At 36.3% G+C, this 26235-nt stretch overlaps 3 protein-coding genes and 1 pseudogene across 4 annotated transcripts; 1 reads left to right on the top strand and 3 right to left on the bottom strand.

Moving 5' to 3' along the window:
- The first annotated feature begins 2531 nt into the window (after positions 1-2531).
- LOC104719288 (protein RRP6-like 2) lies at positions 2532-8590 on the top strand. The gene is made up of 14 exons (XM_010437173.3): positions 2532-3454; positions 3849-4004; positions 4413-4571; positions 4652-4735; positions 5216-5295; positions 5383-5433; positions 5511-5619; positions 6300-6382; positions 6539-6584; positions 6679-6766; positions 6856-7025; positions 7317-7496; positions 7577-7675; positions 7745-8590. Exons 1-14 carry the CDS (start codon positions 2762-2764, stop codon positions 8363-8365), a joined length of 2619 nt encoding a protein of 872 aa, XP_010435475.2. The 5' UTR covers positions 2532-2761; the 3' UTR covers positions 8366-8590.
- Positions 8591-8955: 365 nt separating this feature from the next.
- LOC104719287 (uncharacterized) lies at positions 8956-9851 on the bottom strand. The gene has a single exon (XM_010437172.2). It carries the CDS (start codon positions 9737-9739, stop codon positions 9146-9148), a length of 594 nt encoding a protein of 197 aa, XP_010435474.1. The 5' UTR covers positions 9740-9851; the 3' UTR covers positions 8956-9145.
- A 2948-nt stretch (positions 9852-12799) lies between these two features.
- LOC104720483 (ABC transporter F family member 4 pseudogene) lies at positions 12800-17615 on the bottom strand (annotated as a pseudogene).
- A 1572-nt stretch (positions 17616-19187) lies between these two features.
- Positions 19188-23174, bottom strand: LOC104719286 (phytochrome C). Of its 2 annotated transcripts, none has more exons than XR_015568718.1 (3): positions 20898-23116; positions 19938-20794; positions 19188-19834 (listed from the first exon to the last, which is right to left on the bottom strand). XR_015568718.1 is itself a non-coding variant. In XM_087469561.1 (3 exons), exons 1-3 carry the CDS (start codon positions 22885-22887, stop codon positions 19336-19338), a joined length of 3309 nt encoding a protein of 1102 aa, XP_087325687.1. In that variant the 5' UTR covers positions 22888-23174; the 3' UTR covers positions 19188-19335. The 2 variants fall into 2 exon arrangements, 1 of the variants encoding a protein (XP_087325687.1); XM_087469561.1 differs by having other exon boundaries at positions 19938-20757; positions 20898-23174.
- Between the last annotated feature and the right edge of the window lie 3061 nt (positions 23175-26235).

Below are 26235 nucleotides of genomic sequence, written 5' to 3'. Positions count from 1 at the left end.
ACATACACAATGAGAATTGATTATAACTTTGAAAATTCTTGGAAAATTTAAAATTGTTGTTTCTAGTTAGGCCTTTGGTTAGATGCAAGTCGAGAAAAAAAATATCTTATGTATCTAACACCGAATACCAAAGATTAAAAATGCATCTTTAAAACTTTATTTAAAAATGCAAGTTATAGTTTTAAGAGGTTAAGAAAAACTAAGAAATTAAAGGTTTTTAAAAGTTAAAATCTATATAAAATCTCACGATCATATGTTTAAATCCAAATTTTCACTGCAAATAGACCACATTTTATCATGGTAGGGTTCAAAAGGTACTATTTTATCATGCAAATAGTACTAAGTTAAACCAGATGCTCTTCAATACAAGACAAATCTAGATATATAAATTTTAACAGCTTAGCCTAACACAAATTGAACAACAAAGTTTAGGAGCCAAGAACTGATCAAATATCGCCCATATCTAAAAACTGATTCAGGAAATTCTAAAGAATAGGCCGTCGTCCAACACTGTTTCACTAATCACAAAAATAGTACTAGATGATTTTGGGCGAGGGTGGAGGATATCTGGTGTAGAAAAGAATAAAAACATGCAAGAATATATTTTTTTCTAAAATTCCTGACGTTTATTCAAAGAAGTATGAATATAAAACACAAACTCACTAAATATTTGACATTAGAATTTAGACATACACTACACCAAGTCACCAAGCAGGCAAGCACCAGCTTCATCAAACCCCAATCATGCTTCATGGATGAACCATCCAAAGCCTTTCTTTCTTATTTTATTCACACTCGTTTAGTTGTGTTAATCTTAAATGAACAAGGTAAAAATTAACTTTTCGAAAACCAATTTAGACGGTCATTTTAGGCGTTGCTAAAACGCTCACACGACCCATATGATCACTTACACGGTAGAAATACCTTTTTACATATTAAAATTATACATTTTTATGTTTTTAGTGTTTTAAGCTATATATCATAGCTAACTAAGGGGTCATAGGCATTTGTAAGAGCATTTCCAACAACCTCTCAAACCTTCAAATATTTAGGAGTTTTAAATTCCAACAACCCCTTAAACCCTTATATTTAAATGGGTTGAATAATGAACTTTCAAATTTGATTGTGCACTATTAAGACCCTCAAAATCTTTCTCATATTTCATTTGAGTCCTTATCATTTCTATATTTTACAAATAATTCTATTAAATTCATTTCTTTGAAATATATCTATACAAATTTAAATAAATTAAAATTAAAGTTGAAATTAATGATACATGAAAGATATACCATCTAGAAGAAAATTTATACAACAAAAAAATAATCATAATTTTTTTAAAACAAACTAATTAATCATATATGGGAGCATTATAAAAATAATTATATTAAGTAATTTTATATTTTTACATGTAATTTTATTTTTTATTTTAAGAAACTTATATATTACTCCCTCCGTTTCAAAATATAAGATGTTTTAGAGGTTTTGGTTTGTTTTATAATATAAGATGTTTTCAACTTTTTAGGCAACTTTTAGATTAATTTCATATTTTTTTATTAGTTGTTTTATGTAGTCTTGTTTTTGATTGGTTAAACTTTTTAAAAGTAGGCATTCCTTATTATATGTGCTTTTAGCCAAAACATCTTATATTTTGAAACGGATGGAGTATTTTGTATTATCATATAAGGTTTTGTATTCATTAATATTTTTAATTAATTTTTGTAATTGTATGTTATATATGTATATATGAAAGCTTTATCATTATAATTAATAATTAGTAATATTATGGACTATAATGTAAATAAAAAAAATTTAAAAATGAATTTGAGAGTGTATGATTGGAGAAAGTGACCCTCAAGCTTTTATTTTGAAGTTTTGATCCCCTTAAAATGAAGGTGATTTCTCCAGATGCTCTAAACAAAATTCGTTTAGTGTATAATTTCTAACTACATATGTTTAAATTATACTATTTTATATTTAAAATAAATTTAACTCCACTTATGTGGGTTATAAATGTTCATATATTGTTTAGTATGAATAACATGATTTTTTTGTTTAATTCTTATGGACTATTTCATATTTACATATATATTTTGTATAATTTTTCATATATAATATCATATTTGTGATGTTTATGTTGTAAACTATTTTTGGTTGTCTTGTAAACTTTAAACCGCTTCAAATTATCTAACTAGTTAAAAATATCACATTAAGGGTATGAATAGTTGTAGCGGTTGGGGCAGACAAATCTATCTATGGATTAGATCATTTTGTATCTACTATTCATTAAGTATACCCCGCAATGGTACGGTCCAAAGACAACAGAGATATAACCGTAGTGGACCAAGTGCGGACCGCTTTTACTTACAAATAAAGTTGAACTATATTGATTTATTGTCCATACTTAAAACAGAGCGATCTGATCTTTAAACGGATTTGTCCGCTGTGATCGAATAACATTCAGACCCTAACAAATTTTAGCGTAGTAATTTTTTAACTAATTAAAAATCTCCTAAAAGATCTACAAAGTTTTCATATTTCGATATCAGCCCTAAATCAAATACCAAATTATTGAAAAATCTTGATCAAAGACCAGATTATTACGTTATTGCCCTAAGTGTATATACTAATTAAAAATAGCTCCCACAGTACTTTTATTCAATCAATGGTGTTCCTAAAACCCTAGCCAAGCCGAGATACCCTAAAATCACAATCTTCTGATTGATCTCTCTCTCTCTCTCTCTCTCTCTTTCTCAAGCCGAGAATGAGCGACGGTAACATGGACGTCGACGATTCACCGCTTTCTTGGAAGGTAAAGTCCCTGGAAGCATTAGTCGATGGTTCTTTCTCGAAGTCTCTCTCAAAACTCTCATCGTCTTCCCGTTTGATTCCGGCGAGTAGAGATTTCCATTTTTACTACAATTTCGATGAGTTCAAACGCCCAATCGACGAGATAGCTGCAACCTCGCAGTCGGTTCTCGAGACGATCGGTGAATCCGAGCAGGTTTGGGAGAAATCGATGAAGTTCCCTGGCGATGTTGATGAAGTTGACGCCGAGGATTGGCTTTGTAACGTGAATGATGAGTTTATCGAGAGATTTGATGTTTCGGTTGATGAGTTTAAGAGGATTAGGAAGAAAGAAGAGGAAATTGGTCGGCCTGTGGCTTACGATGGGGATGATGGGTTTCAGATGGTTTATGGGAAGAAGAAGAAGCCGTTTGGTAATGTGATTACTGGCTCGGCGGCTAAGAATACTGACGGTGGTGGTTCAATGATTGATGTTAAGTTGGCTGAGAGGGAGAGGAATTCATCTGGCAAAGCTAAAGTTCCTTTCCATGTACCAACCATAAAGAAGCCTCAAGAGGAGTATAATATCTTGGTTAACAACGCTAATCAACCCTTTGAGCATGTTTGGTTGGAGCGGAGCGAAGACGATCAGCGGGTTATGCATCCCCTGGTTAGTGTTTTGCGTTTTCTTCAGAATCATCTGTTTAGATTTACCTTTGAAAAATTTAACTTTATATGAAAATTGACTCAACCAACACTAATTAGGGAGGATGCTGATGGTATAGTGTAGAATGAGAGAGTTTTTATTTGAGTGTAGTGAAGTTATTTTTTAAAAAAACCTGCCCTGTGCTGCTAATAGTGTAGTGTTTTTGATTAGCATTATCTATGTTTATAAGTGATTCATTAAGACTCTAGGCTCTGAAAGCTTACTGTATTGTATTGATGACATTGTGGCTTGGGAATAGATATGCTCATAACTCTGTTATGCTTAATATTTGGCTGTCTGCATTTGGCCTTTTCTTGGCAGTTATCTTATCATCTTATATTTTTATAATACTATGCAGGAGAAACTTTCAGTGATTGACTTCGTTGACAAAGATGTAAACGAGATGGAACCTGTTAAGCCCCTTTCATTGGAAGAGACTCCATTCAAGTTTGTTCAAGACGTGAAAGATCTGAAAGAATTAGTTGCTAAATTGCGTAGTGTTGAAGAGTTTGCGGTAAATTTCTTTTCTGATTTTCTTTAGTGTTGAAGAGCTCGCGGTAAATTTCTTTTCTGATTTTCTTTACTGATTTTCTTTAGTGTTGAAGAGTTTGCGTAGTGTTGAAGAGTGTATTTTTTACCATAATGTCTTTTGGTAGAATTAGTAAGAAGTTTGAGAATTCCATCATTATTATGTAATGGCTTGTTACTCGATCATTCACTTTTACAGAACCTCTTGAAAATAATACTAAACTACCATATGGGTTTCAGCATTTTGGTTTGGAGAATATAAAGTTGCATTATCTAAATTTTTTACTTGATTAGATAAACCAAAAACAACTCAATTTGTGAGTTGCGAAGGCTGATGCCTCTCCCTTCTCTTATTATTATTATTTATCTTTTTTTTTTGTTTTCCTTTGTTTAGGTTGATCTGGAGCATAATCAGTATCGATCTTTTCAAGGATTGACATGCTTGATGCAAATTTCCACCAGAACAGAAGATTATATAGTTGATACATTTAAGCTTCGTATTCACATTGGTCCTTACCTAAGGGAGATATTCAAAGACCCCAAAAAGAAAAAGGTTTTTCCTTTATACATTAATCTTCTTTATAAAAGACCTATATATATGTTATGTACTCTGAAATCTGTTTATGTAATTAGGTAATGCATGGAGCAGATCGAGATATTATCTGGCTTCAAAGGGACTTCGGGATATATGTCTGCAATCTCTTTGACACAGGACAGGTTTGATGTTCTTTCAGCAATGGTTTCTTCTTTTTTGTTTTTGTTTTGCGCGATATTTACTATAAAACATAGTATATCCATTTTCCGTAACATGCGTTTGAACTGGCTATCTAAAAATGAACTTTTGCTACATGGGAGAAGGATGATGGTAACTTATGGGCATTTGAACTGGCTGTCCAGCTTTCTTCCTTTTTTTTTCTCCCTTACAAAAGTACCCTGAACTAAGAAACTATTTTGAGAACTATACCATCAAAGGGTTATAGTTAACGCCATCGATGGGTTTGTCCTTTAACAGATGCTTTTAACACCCTCCTGACTTTTAGTAACTTCTGGTATGTCTTGACTGTTGTAAGAAACTAGTCAATAGGTCAAAATTTGGATCTCATATTGTGGTGACAAAGAAGCACCTACTGGAAAGAAATTTTAGTTATTAGCCGTTTTTCCGTAAGTAGGAAAATTCTGATTCAGATTTTCTTTCAGGCCTCAAGGGTGCTAAATTTGGAGAGAAATAGCCTGGAGTTTCTTTTGCAACATTTTTGTGGAGTTACTGCAAATAAAGAGTGAGTACTAGGCTGGCCCTATCTGGATTTTTTTTTCACTCTCGTCTCTCACTTGTCGTTCAACTTTTTATTTATTTATTGCTGTAGATACCAAAATGCAGACTGGAGAATACGACCCATTCCAGAGGAAATGATAAGGTCAATCTTCTCCGTCCTGTGTCTTACTGTTCTGGCATCAGTTGACTTGAGCTCACAGTTTTTTTATTTCACTGCAGATATGCAAGAGAAGATACCCACTACCTTTTGTACATATATGATGGAATGAGACTAGAACTGCAAAGAATGGCAAATGATGACGCGCATACCGATTCTCCTCTGCTTGAGGTAGTCATCATCAAATTATGCTGAAAAGTAGCTTTCTTCTTACTATCTTTCTGTTAGTTTCCCACACTGGTCAAGTAGGAATTTGTGTGGCTTAAAAAACTTGATGGCATAGTATTATTGTTTGTGGAAAATGATGTGTGGTCTTGTTGGGTGTATTTTGGTGAGTTTTGCTTTCTTGTAGGGTAATTAGATTTTCGATATTCTTATTATATTTGCTGCTACTCTAGGTGATTCTTCACATTTACAACATTCTTATGTTTTTAGAGAGACTTTAGGAGGAACTAGTCAGTTCTAGATAATTGGTCATTTGTGTTACAGCATACAGTAATTGGAATTTCAGTGTTCTTATGGTAAACTACGTGCCTCATCTAGGTTATTCTTGTTATGCATCAGTCTTATACTTTTAAGAGAACTTTCAATGTTATCTGTCATGCATAAACTAGCTCTCTGGCTAAATTCTTTTTTTTTTTTAACCACAGTCGAAAATCTCCCGACCACATTTTGGGAACTCACTATGGTTATTGGTATTCATATTTGTCTATAATTGGTGATAACTCCATTGACTCATTAACATCTTTGCTTGTCTAGATTTAGTTAAATCCAGTGGATGTATAGCCTAGGAAGAATATGCTCTTTCTCTTCAATATTTTCACTATATGTTGTCTTACTGTTTCTTACAGGTCTACAAGCGGAGTTATGATGTGTGCACACAACTATATGAGAAAGAGCTATTGACCGAAAATTCATATCTTCATGTCTATGGGTTTGTTATATTTTCTTGAGAGAATCAATATACTTGAGTTTTGTTTTGTTTTAGCAGGAAAACTGTATGCGTTTGTTTTGATGTTTCATAAGCTGGCTTCTCTTAAGCTAAGATATGTAAACCAGTATTATATTTACTATCCTGGCATTTTGGTAGGCTTCAAGCAGCGGGCTTCAAAGCAGCTCAACTTGCCATTGTTGCGGTACGATGTTCTCATGTGATGTAATGAATGATGCATACGTACTCTCCTTTTTCTTATACTATATAAAGCTAACTTAGAATTTTCTTTCTTTTAGGGGCTCTGTGAATGGAGGGATTTTATTGCACGTGCAGAGGACGAGAGCACTGGTTATGTGTTACCAAACAAAGTTCTCCTTGATATAGGTATATATAGCTGACAGTTCAAGTTTACCATCTGGAGAGTGAATTTATTTGGCAATGACTAACTTGGTCTAATGTTGTTATCCTAATAGCCAAGGAGATGCCTCTTAGTGTTGGCAAATTGCGCCGGATGTTGAAAACAAAGCATCCTTATATCGAGCGGAATGTTGATTCGGTGGTCAGTGTCATCAGGCAGTCGGTGCAAAATTATGCTGCATTTGAGTCTGCTGCTCTATCTTTAAAAGATGCGTCTCCAGGAACTGTAAGATATCACTACTGATTTATTTTCTTGTCTCTTTCTGTTTATTTTTAGTTATAATTGTTAAGCTTTCTGTTGAGAGCCGATTAGTGTATTGAAATCCTCTGCTACTCACCTGCAAAGAAAGCCATAGCCTAGAGTTGAAAAAATGTCAAGGGATAAATGTGAATCCAAATTTTTAGTTCTGAAACCTCACCAATAGCTCAGACTCAAAGTGCACGTGCTGCTTTTTGGTTTCTACTGTTTTCCTGTATTCTTCATGTCTGTTTTAACTATGACCTTCTTTGATTGTAGGTAATGGATAAGAATATTGAACCTATTATTGAGAAGAAAGACGTTTACACAGGAGATGTAGCTTCTCCAAGTTTGAAGGATAATTCTTTGCAAGTTGAAAGTACCAGAGGCCTAAATACGGTTGCAGCAAGTACTAGTGAAGGGAGAGGTTTAGGCACCGGCTTATTTGGTTCTGCTAAGGTGACTACTAGTTATTTCTTCTGGTTGGTGCTCTTTATGATCCATGCCAGTCTTTCAAAGACATGTCTGTCATTTATCAGGTTTCTGCGGCTGTTCGGATCTCTAAGAAACCAAGCAGTGGTTTAGGAGCATTGCTGGGAAGTGCAGCATCGAAGAAGAAATTTCGAACTGATGAGAAGGTGAGTTTATTTATTTGAAAACTCTAAAGCTGCTTTTGGTTGCAGAATGATTGATAAAAATGTTTACAGGTGAAGGAAGATGTGAAGCTCGAACAGATAAGATCATCTGTAAACCTGTCATTCCCGTCGTTTACAGAAAAACTTCCCGAGTCAAGGTCAGCTACTGGAACATCGAAGGTTCATGGGAAGCCTGAAGAGGTGTCCACTACTATGCCAGCCTCTGTTACCAAGGAGGATGGTGTGACAGAGTTGAAAGATGATTCAAAAGAAGCCTCAGAAATTGTTGGTACTTCGGGTAGAGTTTCAGTGTGTGAAGTATCTAGTTCCGAGACTGGTGATACTATACTATTAGAAAATGATGATGGTGATGCGAAAAAAGTTGAGACTGAAGATGAACCAATGTCTCTCTCGGAGTTGTCCACAAACTTTCAGAAGTGCTTTAACTCCATGAAAAAGAGCAACAAGGCCCAAAAGCAGACGGAGTTTATAAACATAGAGCCGTTTGATTATGAAGCAGCAAGGAAAGAGTTGAAATTTGGGGAAGGGCACAAGGGCAGGCAAGGAAAGAAAGAAGCTGGAGCAGGTCAGAAAAAGAAGGGGTCTGGTCCGGAGCAGTCAGAGTTTGGTCAAGGAAAACGTCGTCAAGCCTTTCCGGCATCGGGGAACCGAAGTGCGACCTTTAAAAGTTAGATTGACAAATTCTTACCCTCTCTCCAACTGAATCCTGAAGTACCAACTGATCTTCTGGCAATCAGTATGGTTAAGTTTTTAATCATTTTTCATTTTGGTGTTGGCCAATGGTGATTTTGTTTGATCGTTTTCATTTTATCTACTACATAACTCCCGCTTTGATGGGACTTAGGATACACAAACTCTTTTGTTCGAAATTTCAAATCTGATTCACAGTTCAAATTATCAAACCTGTGTCACTATGCTTTTGATATATCCGATTTAGTGTTTCACTTGGAGTGGTATCACTCTCCAATATCTTGTAACCAGATAGGGATTTCATTCACCGAGATCGGCCATAACAAACTTGCCATTATTTTGATTGTTCCACTGAGGCCGTTCAATACAGATAGAGAGCTTTGGTTCCACTGATGCAGTTCTACTTTGTAAGATAGTGGCGAAAGTGTTATGCATGATTTATGCTATCTGAATACGAGTTTTGGAGTTTAATACATTTATCGAACGAAAGGAAAGTACTAATCCACATGATGTGATGCAAATTAATTACGCAATATCTTGAAAACAAATCAGTAGTAAAAAGGCAAAGAAAATTTCTAAAACTTTGGATTAAGTATTGTAGCTAAATAATATATAGAAAAACCCCATGAATGGAGATATTTAGAACAAAAAAAAAAAAACATGAGCAGTTGTGACGTGCAAAAATAAACCGCAATTAATATTACTATACATCCGATATATTATTAATAGCTTTTATAGTGATAGAAATATATGAAAGATGTATCAGGCTTTGATCTGGAACCTTGAACACTTGATGGATCCGATGGAAATGTCAATTTCGATCAGATTATCGTCTTCATACTCGGCTGATAGTTGGATAAGCCTGAAATCTGGGATGTTGTTGTACATGACCTTTTGATCTTGTTGTACAATCATAGTACTATAGCGGTGGCCAACGTAGTGACCACTTGGTAAGGAGAGCTCTATGAGGCTTTCCTCATCAGGGATTGTTCCGTCGTCTTCGTCCTTAATTTTGACAATATCATCAGTGGTCGTCGTAGATACTTCAGTCTCTCCTAGAGAGTACTGATCTTGTTGACTAAGATCTTGAACCTTGAAGTTTGGTTTTTGGATTGTGAGAGGGAAGAAGAAAGATGAGAAGAACAAAGCAGCTGAGGTAACTAGGATTTGGGAGAAGCCAAGTCCTACGATGTGAAGAAGTAGTGGGGCAAGAAAAGACAACCATGAAACTGGTCTCTTAAAAAGCAATGAAATATAACTCACCCCTTCTTTCATTTTTATGCTCTCAAGATTCATATGAAAGCAATTACTTTGTAGCTCCACCAAAAAAGATAGAAGAAACAAGAGTTCAACCATTTTATATGACTCTCAAAAAGATGTTGCTTGATTGAAACACTTTTCAAAAACAAAAACCCTAGAGAACTATGAGTAGATGTACAAATCTGGAAGAAAAAAAGAAAGAGAGAGAGACTCCACTAGGAAATAGTGGGTATAATAAAGAGAGAGGACTCCAAAAAAAGTTTAATACGTAAATGTACTTCAAATAATCAAACGTGAAAGGGTTTATAAATTAGGTGAATTATAGGAAGAAGATTGAGCATAAACTATTATATTCTTCTTTCTATTTGCATCGAGATTTGATCAGGAGCAACAGCTCAATCCTTAACTAGTCCTCCTCATTAACGAAAATTTGGAATCTCGAGATAAACCACCCTACATTAAACTAGATCATTTTTGTTTGAATATGCTGGAATTTGAATATCGCAAACAATACAAAATAAAATACAATACAATAATGGGTCTATTTCGTAGATAAATTAGCAAAATAATGAATAACTAAAATCTATAGTGGGTTAGCTAAACATGGTAAAAAATTTGTAGAAAAGTTGTAAAACGCTAAAAAGCTAAAAATCTATTTAAAACTAGACTTTCAACATCTTATAATTATGATAAAAAAAAGTTACAGGGTTCAGTTTGTTCGCTAGCAAAATTCAATTATTCTATAATATTGCTATTATATTTTTGATATATCACTCATGCCTAAAGATTAATTTTGTAGTACAAAATTAACACTTTCTTACTAGACAAATATGTTGTAGTACAAACTACAAAACAAGAAAAGAAAAACAGTGAAAGATAAATTAAAAAAAACGTTCGTAGTCTATTCTTTTCGAATCGCAGAAGCCAAAAGAGCAAAAAGACCATAACTAATAAACCTTTTAACTGTACTTGCTCAATGCTCCTCCATTCACCAAGGCTTTTTAAGACTTGAGACTTGAGAGTGTCGGTGAGCCATGTGCAACCCTCCCTGCTTACCAATTACCATCTGGCGACATTTTAATTCCTCCCGTCTCTAAAAAGTTCACTACAATCCAAAGTTTACTTAAGTTGACTTGCTAAATTACGACAAAAAAAAAAAAAGACTTGCTAGATCTTCGGCGAAGTAGTTGGTCATGGGTTTTAAATTTTATAAAAAATCTCCCAATTTTTTTGTTAAAAAGTATTCATTGGCTAAAACTTAAACTTAAGATTTTTAGTTACAAGATAAAGTATTTTTGTAAAAAGTATAAACAAAAAGTATTTTTGCAAATACCCTATCAAAACACACTAAAATAAAAATAATTAATAAGTGGTAAGTTTTTTATTTTGTTTTTTGACAAAAAAAAGTGGAAAACTCATATATTTCGCCAGTAATTACCTTAAAAATCACTAAATTGTATATACATATATTTTCATCTTTTTTAAGCTCTAAACAAAATCGCTTAGACTCAGATATCCACAAAACTTGCCGCTGCCACTGCCGAAACTATATGCAGCCACTTACCATGTTGCCGACTCTAATTTCGTCCTTTGTCACCGACCACATTTGCCATCTCATTTAACATTGAGGTGAAATTTAGGTAAATCTCTCTTGCTTGCATTTCTTTGTTACTTCCTCTCATTTCCCTCTTTTTAGTTTAGTTTTAATTTTTTTTTACCAATTTATGTGTTATCATTTAAACCAAGTTTTAGATATTAAGATATATGTAGAGTACTTCTTAAGCGAAAATAGAATATCCTATCTCGATAGATATATTGTATATATAGAGTATGTTTTGGTGTCTAGAATGTATGTTTTGTTGATTAAAAAGTTTATATTGTTCTTGCAAACACCAAAAAATGCATATTATTTTGTGTGTAACGACTAACCAAAAGGATATAAAAAGACTCTTGGAAGCTATGAACGAGGATGTGTCCCCTAAAACTGAACATGATTAATTGGATGATAAACAGTAAAATTGATAAATTTCACGCACCGAAAAATACCAAGACCTCTGTTCGCACTATTACTTTGAGTGAAACTGAAACAAATTATATTCACACACCTCTAGATGTATAGTTATAATCTCCTTATGAATTTAACGTTCCAATCCTATTATTGTAGCATATAAACTGGAACATCTTCTATCTCTCTGCACGTACCTACAATAACGAGACAAAGAGAAAGATTAAAATCGAAAAACCATAAAAAGTTTTTGGAAAAAATAGATATCAAAGAATGCACATGTTTATAGAATTCAACACACAAAAAAACCTTTAGATGCCAAAAATATATGTTACATATAATAGAAAGATATATCTATATATATATATATAGAGAGAGATATCTAATTTTAGCTTGTAACCAACGCATGTCAAACAGTATAAAGTGTCATTGATCAAGCAGGCATAAAAAGAATCAACAAAAAAAGGACTAAAAATTGCGTTCAACAAAAAATGGTCCTAATACAAAATTACTATTATAAATTACGTAAACAAGATTACAAAAATAATGCAATCAATAACTTTGGAACGAAAGAAGAAGAAAAAAAAAGAAAAGCACCAAAAAAAAAAAAGCAGGTGCCACTTGTCGGCCAGTTGCAAAGGTAGTAGCTAAGCATCCTCTTGTTTGAAGTTTTGGGTACAAAGCACCTTGAAACAATGAATTAACAGCTTAATTACCAAGCAAATCTCTTGATTAACTAATTTATAATTTAAGTTGTAGGAAGTGACATTAACTCGATAGGAATGTCGTGAAACTAGGAGATTGGGGACCATCTTCTCAATTCGACGAGGGGACCCGTACGTGTGTGGTGTGGTCTGGACCATCCTCATAATCTAGTGAAACTAGAAGATCATGTTTTGATCAAAATACTTCCCTTGCAAAATTTTAGAGTGAAGGTTTACTTCCCAAAAACTAGTTGATATTTTTTGAATCATCTTTTTCTTTCTTATATAAATGATCAAATTATAACGAATTTATGATAGAAAAGATTCATCTCAATTTGATCTTTAAACATTGTAGTTCATGAAACTCGAATTAATTTAAGAATACACAAAGATTTAATAAAAAGTCGTTGATCAACATTAAGAATAATAGATGGATTGTTATTATTTTCACAGGGAACTCATCAACCTCTTCTTCTGTTTTGAAGAGAATAAGTCATCAACCTCTGCTTTGATTTCTCCAATGAGTTCGTCTTTGTACTCTTCAAACGTGCCTTGGAAGAAAGTCACTGTTCCGTCATTTACAAGCCAAATTTCACTCTTCTTTCGTCCTCATAGACACGAAATATGAGTCTCGAGTCATGACTCACTAACACAACTCCTCCTTTGAACCCAACTAGTGCATCTGCCAACACATCTATAGTCTCCATGTCCAGGTGATTTGTTGGCTCGTCAAGAACCAAATTGTGTGGCTTCTTCATTGAGATAGAGGCTAACACAACCCTAGCCTTTTGTCCTCCAGTCAATCTCGCAAATGGAGTTAAATGGTTAGTACTTGGTAAACCAAACTTGCCTAGTTTCGCACGCACCACCTCTTGTTTGCTACATCCTTCTTGGTCAGGATACATACGAAGAAGATACTGAGCCGGTGTCTCCTCCATTGTTAACTGGTCAACAAAGTGTTGAGAGTAAACTGCCGACCCTCACCTTCTGGCTTCTAATCACTTCACCCTCAGTTGGATCTGAACCTCCTGCTTCTCCCTTCCCCACAAGAAGATTCAAAAGAGTGGACTTGCCAGCTCTATTAGGCCCAAAGATCGCTACTCGTTTCCCCATATCTATGGCTAAATCAACATTTGAGAGCCTTCAATCTTTCCTGTTGGGATAGCAGAAGCTAACTTCTCAATTGCAGAAGAGAACGAGGGAGGTTGATTGGTTCTCAAAAATCATATAGCATTTCATCCTTTTCCTTAAGCTTGGATGATGCTTCTTTCCCTGCATCAAACTTGGCCCTTTCCTTTACCTTGTCATGCTGCGCACGGTTTCCAGACCTCTTTGCTGCTTTGACCTGTTTCTCGTATATCTCAAACTTTTTGTACATCTCACTACGTTGCTGAATGTATCTAGTTTCGAAAGCATCAAAATTACCACGATAGTATAGAAGCTGAATGTTTCTTATATATCCAAGTGAATGAGTTGCTACATATTTATACAACAGAGGAGGAGACTAGGGTTGAGATATTTACACTTAGATCCCTAAACTTATATTTACATATATTTATGTCATATACGCCCCCTCAAGATGGAGGGAGCTTTGCTACACCCAGCTTGAAACATGCGTCAGTGAACTTTGCTCGTGGGAGTGGTTTGGTGAGTGTGTCGGCCAGCTGATCGTGAGTCGACACATGAGAGACTCGTAACATTTTGGACTGTATCTGATTCCGAACAAAGTGATAATCGAGAGCAATGTGTTTCATCCTTGAGTGGAAAACAGGATTTGCGCAAAGGTAGGTCGCTCCAATGTTGTCACAATATATGACCGGTGTGGTGGGTAAGACAATGTGGAGATCAGAGAGAAGAGAACATAACCACCGTACCTCAGCCGCCATGTTGGCAACAGCACGATATTCAGCTTCTGTGGAGGAACGTGCAACACCCCTTTGTTTCTTTGAAGACCATGAGACCGGATTCTGACCATTGTAGACAACATAACCATTCGTAGAAACATAGTCATCCATGTCACCAGTCCAATCTGCATCGGAGAAGGCATGAAGAGTAACGGGAGAGGAAGCATTCATGTATATACCATGTGTGGGAGTGCTAGCGAGATAGCGCAGGACTCGTTTTGCTGCAATCCAATGGTCTTGTGTCGGACAGTGCATGAACTAAGACATGCAGTTTACCGCATAGGAAATTCAGGTCGCGTGAAGGAGAGATATTGTAAACTTCCAACAACAGACCTGTACTGAGAGGCATCCTCAAGAGGGGTACCACCATGAATGGTTAACTTTGGAGAAGTAGGAAGTGGTGTTGCAACGGGTTTTGCTTCAGGCATGTTGTTTTTGAAAAGAAGGTCTATAATATACTTATGTTGCATGAGATGGAGTCCACCAAATGATCGTGAGACCTCGATGCTGAGAAAGTAATGAATGTCAGTAGGATCCTTGATGGAGAAACGTTCAGCAAAAGATTGAAGAACTTTCTCAACAACAGCGGAATGATTGCCAGTGACGATGATATCGTCGACATAAACAAGTACATAGGTGAGCGTGGAACCCGAAGCGCGAAGGAACAATGAAGTGTCCGAAAGTGAATTAGTGAAATCAGTATCAAGGAGATGTTGTTTTAGAGACATATACCATGCACGCGGAGTTTGCTTGAGACCATAGATCGGTTTCCGTAAGCGACAGACATGATGCGGATGGTCGGGGTCAACAAAGCCAGGCGGTTGTGACATGTAAACTTCCTCCTCAGTTAATTCACCTTGACGAAAAGCATTATTGACATCCAACTGTTTGATCGGCCAAGCAAGCTTCACAACAACATCAAGTACTACGCGGATTGTTGTCGACTTAATAACAGGGCTGAAGGTCTCTGCATAATCCTTGCCGTACTGTTGGTGATATCCCTTTGCAACTAAGCGAGCCTTGTATCGGTCAAGATCACCATTAGCAAGATATTTGGTTGTGAAGACCCACTTACAACCAACAACATTCTGCTGTGCATTAGGTGGAACCAAATCCCAAGTATGAGTTCCTATTAAAGCATTATACTCCTTTGAACTTGCACGTCGCCAGTTTGGGTCTTTTAAAGCTTGGATTATTGTTTTCGGTTCTTTGGAAATGGTCTGAGAGGTAACATGAAGGCCGTATTTACGGTTAGGTTTGGTAATGTTGTTTTTGGCTCGAGTTTTCATTTTGTGGTTATTTTGTGGTGGCTCAACAATGTTATTTTGGCTCTGTGGTTGTATTGGGATAGCTTGGCGTGGTGGGGGATGGAGAAGAGGTTGCGGCTAAGTTGGGGGTTGCAACTCATTTTGTCGTGGATCAGTGGGCTCGTTAGGAAGAGGGTGAGGCTGAATCGTGGGTTGCGATTCATTTTCATGGGGAGCAGTGGGCTCCGTGTTAGAAGTGGAGGAAGAAGAAGAGGTAGAGTTAGAGGGTAATACATGGGATGATGAAGACGTCGACAGGTGAGGATCAGAGTACAAGGGTCCTATAGATGAAGGTCGTGACACCGTGGAGGAGGACAATGGAGTTGCACCAGAGGACGACGATGAAGATCGGTCTTGAACCTGATCGTGGTGTGGTTGGTCGTGTTGTGGGGCTAAAGTCGATGGTAGTGGACCATGTTGGACACGGGGATTCCGTCGTTGATATGTAAAGCGTCTATCACGGTTAAGAGACAGCGGATTATCAAAACCGCCGGGAGCTGGGGCCGCCGGACCAGGATTAGATGTGGGAGCAGTTGTCGGTGGTGGAAAGTGGACAGCAACAGGAGAAACCACCGACGAGGACAACAAGAGCGAAGGTTCGGTGGTAGTGGCAGCGGAGTCTTGTGGAAGCGAAGGCAATTCATGAAACGGGAACACGTGCTCGACAAACTGGACATGTCGAGATGTATACATACGACCAGTCAGAATGTGAAGGCAGTAGTAAGCACTTTGAGTTGCCGAGTACCCAAGAAAAACACAGCCTCGAGACCTATCATCAAGCTTATGTTGTGTATAAGGGCGCAACTAGGGGAAACACAAGCAGCCAAACACGCGAAGTTTAGTATAATTAGGAGGGGTACCAAACAGCTTCTGAAACGGTGACTGGAGAGCAAGTACAGGTGTTGGTAGCCTATTAATTAAGTAGGCAACAGTAGCAAGAGCATATGGCCAATGTTCTTTTGGTACCGAGGCAGTGGACATGAGGGTGAGGCCAGTTTCGACGATGTGACGATGCTTCCATTCTGAAATCCCGTTGTGTTCTGGAGTATGAGGAGGAAACGTAAGGTGGGAGATGTCGTGTGCTGCTCTGATACCATATAGAAGCTGAATGTTTCTTATATATCCAAGTTAATGAGTTGCTACATATTTATACAACAGAGGAGGAGACTAGGGTTGAGATATTTACACTTAGATCCCTAAACTTATATTTACATATATTTATGTCCTATAGATAGAGGTTGAGATTCTGGTTGTGCAAATGTATTATGTCCGTACAGATAATGTTGAGGAAATCAACATCATGTGAAATAACAATTAAGGTGTACGTTCTTCCAGCGACACAAACGCTCCTCTAACCACAAAACAGCTCTCAGGTCGAGATAATTGGTTGGTTCATCTAACAACAGTAGAGTAGGTTGCACAAAGAGAGCTCTAGCCTATGCTATCCGCATCCTCAAACCACCACTGAGTAACTTAGTTGGAATCGCTATCTTACCTTCTGTGAAACCTAACCCCGCGAGAATTTTGGAAGCATGCGCTTCAGCATCATATATCTGATCCCAACTCTTGTAGCTTGTCATACAATTCAGTAAGCTTCACTCGACCAGTATCATCATCATCACAATTAGACGAACTTTTCAGAGCTTCCAGATCTGCTGCTTCTTTCCTTAGTTTAACCAACTCTTCATTAGCAGAAACAACTGCATCCAGAGCACTAGTTTCATCACCGACCACCTCTTCTTGCTCAACAAGAAAAGTGTCTATGTTCTTGGGAACTGGAACCTTCCTCCATGCTAAAAGCTTTAGCATTGTGGACTTTCCCACTCCATTAGTCCCGACCAATCCATACCTTTTCCCGAGTGATATCATGAGGGAGGCGTTCTTGACAAGTTCTTTCCCTCGAGCTAAGACGGAGAAAGAATTGATCGTTATATCTTTATCATTCGCATCCAATGTGTCTTCTCCTTCAAGAACTGGGGTCTTGCTTCCCATAACCACTGTGAACGCATCACGTTCATCCCCTTTTAAGGCCTCCGCAGTCTCTGCAGCCATTTAATAGCATGTTTCTCTGACATGAGACACCCATATTTACAAATACAAACAAAAATAAGCCCCATCAGTTATCAAAAATCGCAATATTTTTTTCCTAAGTTTTGGAAACATATCCATCATCGAGAAATAATAATGGCGCAGAAATTTTGGATTCCAAATGGACCAAATCTTTAACGAATAGAACAGAACTTGGGAACAGTTTGACTTATCCTCAATCTTTACGTAAGTTACTTTGAGATTCAAAACAAACCTCAGAGAAGCGAAACCGGAATCGATGGAGAGGTTAAGGGAGCTTTATGACAGAGAGAATAGTAGGCGGCGGGTTGTATACGAATCCACCATATACATGGGGTGCAAGTGCATCATATGGATTTAAAAAAAAAATATATGTATATTATGCACCACATTGAATGTAAAGTTGCACCTCAATGTTTAAAGCCCAATAGATATACCAAATTATAAATCTACTTAAGTTTCTTCCTTTTTCTTTTGATCTGAGGATAATAATAGGCAATTTTCTTATAAATCTAATTAAATCCCTTATACAAATATTTTTTTTTCCATAATTTTCTAAACTACATTAATTGTACTGTATTGAATTCCTTTCTCAACGGTGAAACAGAGGATTAGAGAAAAAAAAACTCATTTCTAAGTGACTGTCTTGTATATTATATTGAAAAAAGTTGCTTGATTATGTCATTAATGAAATAGTGATAAAGAGATTTCAGTCTATGAGTGAACGTAGAGTATTAAGTTTTTGTAAATATATATTTTTTAATTATTAAATAAATTTTTGCACCTAGTTCAAAACATTTCTGGATCCGCCACTGGGTGCAATACCATAAAAGTAAAACTCGAGAGAGCGGCGTCCTTTTTCTTATTTGTTCGGTGAGAAAATTGGAGTCAGTCGAGCTCAATTAAAATCAATTAGGCCCAAAGCACTATTCAACTGAACCAGTTTTTTTAATTTTATTTTAGAGATGGTCATTTCGGTTTAAGTTTGGATTTGGTTCGGTTCGGTTCGGTTTATATGGTTTTGGTAAAACTCTAACTAAACTCAACCAAAGTTACAGTTGGTTTGGTTTGTGTTTGCATCGGTTTATGTTTGGTTTGGGTTTGGTTTAAAAATCAATTAATGTAACAAAATAAAATTATTGTGGTTTGATAATCAACAAGTTGTTAGAGAGTTAATCAAATAAATTAGAAAAGGAAGAAAAACTTAACCATATTAAAATAAATATTAAAGATAATTAAATTTATATTTATATTTAGTTAATTTTATTAGAAATTTGAAAATAAAGAAAAATAGAAACCAAACACAAGTGGTACTAATTAAGATCATATATTTACAACTTTATTAATTAATATATTTAATAAGCACATTAAGTTATTGGTCAGTTTGGTTTTAAATAGAACCGAACTGTTTGAGTTGAAAAGAAACATAACCGAACAGTGTAAAATTGGGTTTGGTTTGAGTTCAATTGGTTCGGTTTGGTTTGGTTCTGTTTATCACCACTAATTTTATTCTTTACTTTTTCACTATTTGTAGTATGACTCAAATAAGCCAATCAGGATAAACAACATACAGTATGATATAATAATGTATATACTGTTATCCAAATTATGTTACACAGTTACAGTAACTAAAGCATATATTATCAAAAGCACCACTTTTATTCTCAACAATAATGGAAATATTGAAGACAGGTGGTGTTGTGCTTCAAATCAAGGGAAATTGTGTGAGGATCACAAAGGCTGACATTTCAGACTCTCGCAGGTACCTCAACGTTCCTCTCTCCATGAGTTTCACCAGCTTCTGGGTGATGTGTAGTCCTAAACCTTCCCTTGATGTTCCCTTCCTCAACGGCTGAAACATCTCTCTTACCAGATCCTCAGGCAGTCCCGGTGCCGGGTGTATTATCCTGAACTCTAGCTCCACTCTTTTCATTCTTTTCCCTATAGCTTCTATCCGCGCCATTACCTTGAATGACACGCATAATCCCTTCCATGCAGGCGTGAATCGTATGCTGCTTAACAGTGTCTCTGAGAGGATTTGCTGAAGCCTTAGGTTGTCTCCATACAGTCTCATTGATGAAACTTCTTGAGGATAGTCGCAGATGATCTGCACTTTACGTTCTATGCTGAGCTCCGTCACTTGTTTTACAACTGCTTCTAGGGATTCTTGCAGGCTGAATTCGCTGCAATCCAGTTCCACATAGCTGATTTAAAAGCCATAAATAAAAAGTAACAGGATTAGAACAGAAGATTCTAGAGTTAGCAACTAAGCTAATGAGAACTACAGAAGAATCAGGTTTTTGGTACCCTTGTTCGATCCCCTCTATGTCTGAGTCGCTTACGACTTTGGCTAACTGCTCCCTGCATAAAACACTTGCCCTCAAGAGCTGTTTTTGCTCTTCACTTAATCCAGATGAATGTAGCAAATCTTGAAGGAAGGATATTGCCTTTTCGGGGTCCTTCATTTCATGGCGGAGATATGCCAATTTATTAAGCGTGCAGGTGATCGCCTCCTCTGATATTTGCTGAACCTGTAGAGCATATTGGAGTTCTGGACTAGGTACTTGCAAAAAGCACAAAATCCCAGTAACCTTTCCCACAATATCAGTCCTTTTGTTTGCTGAAAGCAATGCCTCGATGAAGTTACCATCACGATGGTAGAAGCCAAAGAAAAGCTTCTCTATGTTCTCCTGGCCAGAACCCACAGCATTCAAAGCTATTCTCAGTTTAGTTAACGTGTCATGGTCTTTAAGGCGGCAACCATAATCATTTGAGGTGAAAACCTCCCCAAGAAGCATTTTATTGACAACTTCTTCTCTCTTTATCCCGGAGAGCTTCTGCATTGCATCGTTCCACTCTGAGCATAATCCATTCTCATTGGTCATAAAAATTGGCGGAATGAGTGTTGAAGGGCTCCACATGATTCTGACATAATCTCCTTGCACACGGCTGTAGTTTTCAATAAGTGTTTTCTGGCCTGTAACATCTTGTCCAATGAAGCATACACCAAGAACATTATTTGCCGTATCTCTGCTACAGCAAGTGTTGACAACTAAATCAACTGGACTGCTTTTCCTTTTAGGACCAAATGCTCTGATCCTGATTTCAGCACCACGTTCTTCACTACCTATTATGTATTATGAACACAAGGCACAGATGAAAATCTGCGAAAACAGTCAAAAACGATGAAAACAAAATATAAAAGGAAGCCAGAATCCAGATAAAGGAATTTTGCTTCCATACTGGAGAGGAACATGTTAGCATTACCTTCAAGTGCCAATGCTAACATGTTCTTAACGGTTTCTGCATTATCGTTCTCAACAAGTTCTGATATAGGTTTGCCTATTGCTTGTTCAACTGCCAGTCCAGTTACCTCCGCCGCTTTTGAATTCCAACCATTTATAACACCAGAGGCATCAACCGCAAATATAGGAACAGCGGCTGTATCAATCAAGCGCACCATTTCATTCACGATAACACACAATTCATCTACCTTCTGAACCCTATTATCCACAGGCGGGACATCCATAGCAGTCTTTGAATGCTCCTCTTGCAACGAGCCTTTTATTATTAGCTGCAGAGAATTAATTGCATCCAATTCCATGTCATCCCATGGCATACTTTTCCACCTTACTATTTCCATAAAAGCCTTGAATGAGGATCTAGGATGCATCCTCTTACCATCTCTGTCATTGGGATCATGTCTTGCACCACCCCACTTGATCTGTTTTGCAGTGCTAGACCGGAACCAGAAAAGGAAATCTTTTTCAGTAATATATACGGCAGCCATTCCACAGATTGACTCCCCAAGAACAGAAGCATCCGGATAGCCAGACTCCATTAGACTTTCAGTGGTAAAGCCAGTGTTTCCTCCATGACTTTTGAGAACCCAATCGATTAGATCTCTAATTTGTGTCTCTGTCGGAGTAACCCCCAGAGACCAGAGTTTCTCTTTGTAATAAAGGGCTGCTCCATCACATTTAACAAGATCCATTATATTTGGTGATTGAGTGACTATACCTATGGGTGCATTGCGAAAAAGCATGTCACATAGCACACTCTGAGTTTGCAAAATACGCTTCTCTTTCAACAGAACAGCTGATTCCGCTTCTTTGTTGATCTGCACGCCAAATACTTGAGTCAAGAATTCACAAGCATACCTTAACGGAAACGGCACGAATCTAGGACTTGCGTGATGACAAACCACCAAGCCCCATAAGTGTCTGCCAGTCTGTAGATCTATGTTCATCTCATCACTATCGCTACCATTGATTGTTACAGACATGGCAAGAGACGCCACTGAACCCATATTACTCATATATTGTGCATGACAGCCATGAGGAGCTCTCAAAGTAGATCCAGAAAGACTTATTGGCTGTGAGAGACACTTGTCTTGAACCACTTTAACCGAAACAGCAGAACAATCACAAATCATCCTAACCTTGTTTCTCATAAAGAGAAATCTCGAAGCTTGGGGTATATCAGTGGCAGAGTAATGCAACCCAAGATAAGGTTCCATGTCTTCCCTGCAGCATTCAGCGACCACTTCCCCATGCCCATCTTCATGAAACTTATACACCATCACCCTATCATAACCTGTTAATTCACTAACTTCCTTGACAAGAGCATCACATAACAACGACATATTCCCACTAGGCAATGCCTGCAACCTTGAAATCGATTTAGCTGCAAGCTTATACGATCTCAAAGCCCCTGCAGTAGTAACAGGCACCTCATCCGGACTAACTGGCTCCAAATCTATAACAAGACCCTCTTCAATCCGATGCAAAATCGCATAAAAGGGCTTACTTGAAGCCTTACAATGAAGCGTGATGGGATTCAGAATACTAATCTCACCAAAGTCAACAGCTTTCTGCAAAGCAGAACAACCTGGAGACTGAAACAATGATTTCACCTGCTCCATACTTGGAACTGTATGTGGAGTTAAACCCAACATCTCTTGAGTGTTTTCACTAAAGGCAATAAATTTGAGGGTTTTCTCATCAACAACGATCAAACAACCAAAAGGCTGAATCAACATCCCTCTTTGAATCTTCTGTAAGTAAGTTGAGACAGTTGAAGAAGGTATCTCACATGAAGAACTCGGCATGTTCAAGTTAACTGAAGCTGAGTAGTCAAACAAACGCTCAGATTCTTCGAAACTTCTGTTTAGCTTTGCATCGACAAGGACCTGTGAAGAAACTCGGGAGTTTGGTCTAGATCGAGTGGAACAGCTTCGTGAAGTATTCGATGACATCACTCAATTCTAAACGAATCTGCAGAAGAATCACAAAGCTTTTTTCGAAATTTCAGAAGTGGAGGTAAGAGAAAACCCCAAAAATTTCAAGGATCCGAATGAATCTTCATTAGGGTTTCGTTTTGTTTTAGATTTTGCTGCAACAAATTTATCTGAGAAAGGATCTTTGGAATGTTCCTCAGTGGTCTGAGAGAGAAGCTGGGAGAGGAAGGGGGAAGAAGATAGATGCGTCAAAACGCCATGCTTTTTTTTAATTAAATAAAGAGAACTGCGTGGCGGGTTGAAGCACGGAGCACAATAACTGTTGTCTCGTGTATTAAGAGTCTACATGCGTGCCGTTTTCGTCATGTTAGTGTTTAGATCGGCCTCATTTAAAACCAGCTCTGGGCGTTCGGCGAGAACCGAGTAAACCGAACCGAGAAAACCGAGTTTTTTGGTTATCGGCGCCGAACTTAAGAGAAAGAGTAAATCGATCGGCATAAACTTTTGGGGATTTCGGTTATCAGTTCGGTTCGGTTCAGCAAGCCACAACCGAACAGTTATTTGGTTCTCCTCCAACCATCACCTATCGTCGAAGATCCGCCGTAGTTAAGCTGTTGAAACGAGATCGAGTTGCAGATCCGCCGGATGATTGAAGAAAGACGATGATGGAATAAAGAAAAAAAAATAAACAAAACGTATAGGTTAGTTGCGTTTAAATAAATCTAGGTTTTTTTGGGCTTATCTAATGAAGAATATGTTATATGAATATATTGTATGGTCAGGCCCAATATTATTACAGCCGAGCTATTTAATATCTATTTAATAAAATACAAAACCCTAAATCTAGTTTATTATTCTTACACTCTTGCCTCTCTCTTAGCCGTTTCTCTATTTCTTTTTGCCTCTCACAAATCTGAAATCAAAAGCTAGAGAACAACTCTCTTTCATTTTTCCAATTTTCAATTCTTTGCAGTTAAAGTTTCACCTTTTTTCAGTTCTGATGTCGCTTGTATCCTAACTTTTCCATCTAATCCCCTAAGCGTATTAAAGCTATGATTTCATAGTTTTTGTGTTTGAAGCTGGAGTTTGCTTGCTATCGAAAGCCATTGGATCTTATGATTTTCATAGAGGAATGATTGTTATTCATATTCGGTTAGCCGAATTAACCGAAATAAAATACGAATCGATTTATTTTGGAATAGATTTTAAAGCAGATAACCGAACCGAATAAACCGATTACCGAATGAACCGACCGAATAAAATTTTGGTTTAATTCGACAGAATTTTTTAAAAACCGAAATTTTGGAAAACCGTATAAACCAACCCGATTAAACCGAGAAAACCGAACGCCCACGGCTATTTAAAACACAAAGTGTTTAGATGTTGTCCAAATTATATTTCCAGTTGTTCACTACATTACAAACGCAGTCATTTGCGTTTATATAAATTTAGAAAAACTTTCACATTTAGAAGTTTGTTAAAAAAAGAAAACTGAGAATCTGATATAATTTTATGAAAATTACGTTCTCAAATATTTCATATTACATACAAAACAATGTTATTTACAACTAATCATTAGAAAATCGTTGAAATTTAAAATTGTTAAAACAAATAGATGAGTTTCAATCTAAGAAAACCTATATATGTTTACAAACTAACTAGATAGCGTGGAAAGTATTTACGTAAAATTGGATTGTTTGTTACAAAATAATAGTAGAAACATTATTTATTCCGTACATTTTATAAAATTATATATTTAATTTACTTAACTTCATACTCTGATTTTGACCCGTAGTCAGTACTACTATTTTGGTTTGTGTGCAATATCAAATTTGTTAATTATAATTTCGGTAAAGTCTAAAACAAAATCATCAAAACATGTATTGACCTGTGATCTGGTATTACAAATCGATGTGTTCATGTTTATATATCTTAATATACCAACTTTACAATAATGATTGGTGTTAATATTAACACCATTGCAGTTATTGTTATAACATGTTAGTATATATTAGCTTTATATGTGAAAATTACAATTAGATAGTTTGTTATTGTTTTCTACGATTTCTGAAACAATAAATAGAATCTGTTTGTGACAACCCGTCCTGCGGATTCCACTAGCCCATCGCTAGCCGCCCCAACGGACCCCAAGCTGGCCCTGCAGGACATCGATCAATTGGTGACAGCTTGTCTTGTGGGAAGGTTGTTAAAGGGTGGGGACCAGGGTTTGAGGAACGCTCGGCGCACCAATAACCTACTGGTGGATTTGGATGAATAGTTCCTGTCCACGGTGAGGGGTTAGGATCGATGCCCTGCAGGGCCAGATTGGGGTCTGTTTGGGGAGGCTAGCGGTGGGCTAGAGGGTTCCGCGGGACGGGTTGTCACACTGTTAAATAATTTCGAAAATATTATTTTCTTATTTTGTAAACAAATATAAACTTTTCTTTTGTTAGTTATTAGATTAATTAAAATACAATAGCATATTTCGTAATATGCCACATCAAAGCTGGTTAAAGTTCTAACAAAATTGCTTAAATAAGTATATAGAGATATTTTAAAAATATAAGCAATATTGTATCTTAAATTTAAAATATATCTGTCATTATTAGACGATTTAGATATATAAATATTTAATCTTAGTTTTATCAATAAAATTAAGTTTTATAATTTTTTTAAATACTTTGTTATTGTTTCCTAAGATTTCTGAACAAATAAATAGAGTCTGTTCAATAATTTTATTAAATAATTTCGAAAGTATTGTTTTATTATTTTATAAACCAATATAAGTTTTTCTTTTGATAGCTATTAAGTTAATTAAAATGTAATGGCATTTTTGTAATATGCCACATGATAGTAGGATTAAACTTTAACAACTAGGTAACAACCCGCACTATGTGTGGGATAAATCGATTTAAAGAAAATTATTATAAGTAAAATTATTATCCTAAAACCAATATCTGTTTGTGTCAAACATAATCTGTAACTAAAGTTTTTTTATTTATTTATTCAAAGCTGCAATTTTTCATTTAAAAATATGTTTCTTCCGTGAAATCTTTGAATGTGTAAGAGGTTTTACGGTAGAAAAAATATTGATAAAATGTTACTAATTCTTGCAACATGTTTTTTGTGTGGTTTAAAAATCAAATTCATATCTTCTTATGTTTTATTTTGTAATCGTAACAATTTTGCATGTTTCTTATGTAACCATAACAATATATATTAAATTATTCGGTAGTTTTATTATTTAATTTTATTATATGTTAGTAACAATCAGATTCTAAACTAAATTTTCTGAAGATAATCTCATTTATTGATTTAATTTTTTTGATTAGGCTATTTAAAATTTTTGAGCTAGTAGATTTGTTA

Source organism: Camelina sativa, chromosome 10, assembly GCF_030686135.1.
Source record: "Camelina sativa cultivar CO46 ecotype springtype chromosome 10, ASM3068613v1".
NCBI classification, from domain to species: Eukaryota; Viridiplantae; Streptophyta; class Magnoliopsida; order Brassicales; family Brassicaceae; genus Camelina; species Camelina sativa.
Note: the sequence above shows the minus strand (reverse complement) of the source record. Positions and strands in the feature narration are given on the sequence as shown.

What these genes read in the sequence shown, in the direction of transcription:
- LOC104719288 (XM_010437173.3), top strand. Translation starts at nt 2,762, where the DNA reads ATGAGCGACGGTAACATGGACGTCGACGATTCACCGCTTTCTTGGAAG. An exon ending in AGCGGGTTATGCATCCCCTG is followed by an intron (nt 3,455 to 3,848) that starts GTTAGTGTTTTG and finishes AATACTATGCAG; the next exon opens with GAGAAACTTTCAGTGATTGA. An exon ending in GGAGTTACTGCAAATAAAGA is followed by an intron (nt 5,296 to 5,382) that starts GTGAGTACTAGG and finishes TTATTGCTGTAG; the next exon opens with ATACCAAAATGCAGACTGGA.
- LOC104719287 (XM_010437172.2), bottom strand. Translation starts at nt 9,739, where the DNA reads ATGGTTGAACTCTTGTTTCTTCTATCTTTTTTGGTGGAGCTACAAAGT.
- LOC104719286 (XM_087469561.1), bottom strand. Translation starts at nt 22,887, where the DNA reads ATGTCATCGAATACTTCACGAAGCTGTTCCACTCGATCTAGACCAAAC. An exon ending in GTTAGCATTGGCACTTGAAG is followed by an intron (nt 20,758 to 20,897) that starts GTAATGCTAACA and finishes AATACATAATAG; the next exon opens with GTAGTGAAGAACGTGGTGCT. An exon ending in ATAGAGGGGATCGAACAAGG is followed by an intron (nt 19,835 to 19,937) that starts GTACCAAAAACC and finishes CTTTTAAATCAG; the next exon opens with CTATGTGGAACTGGATTGCA.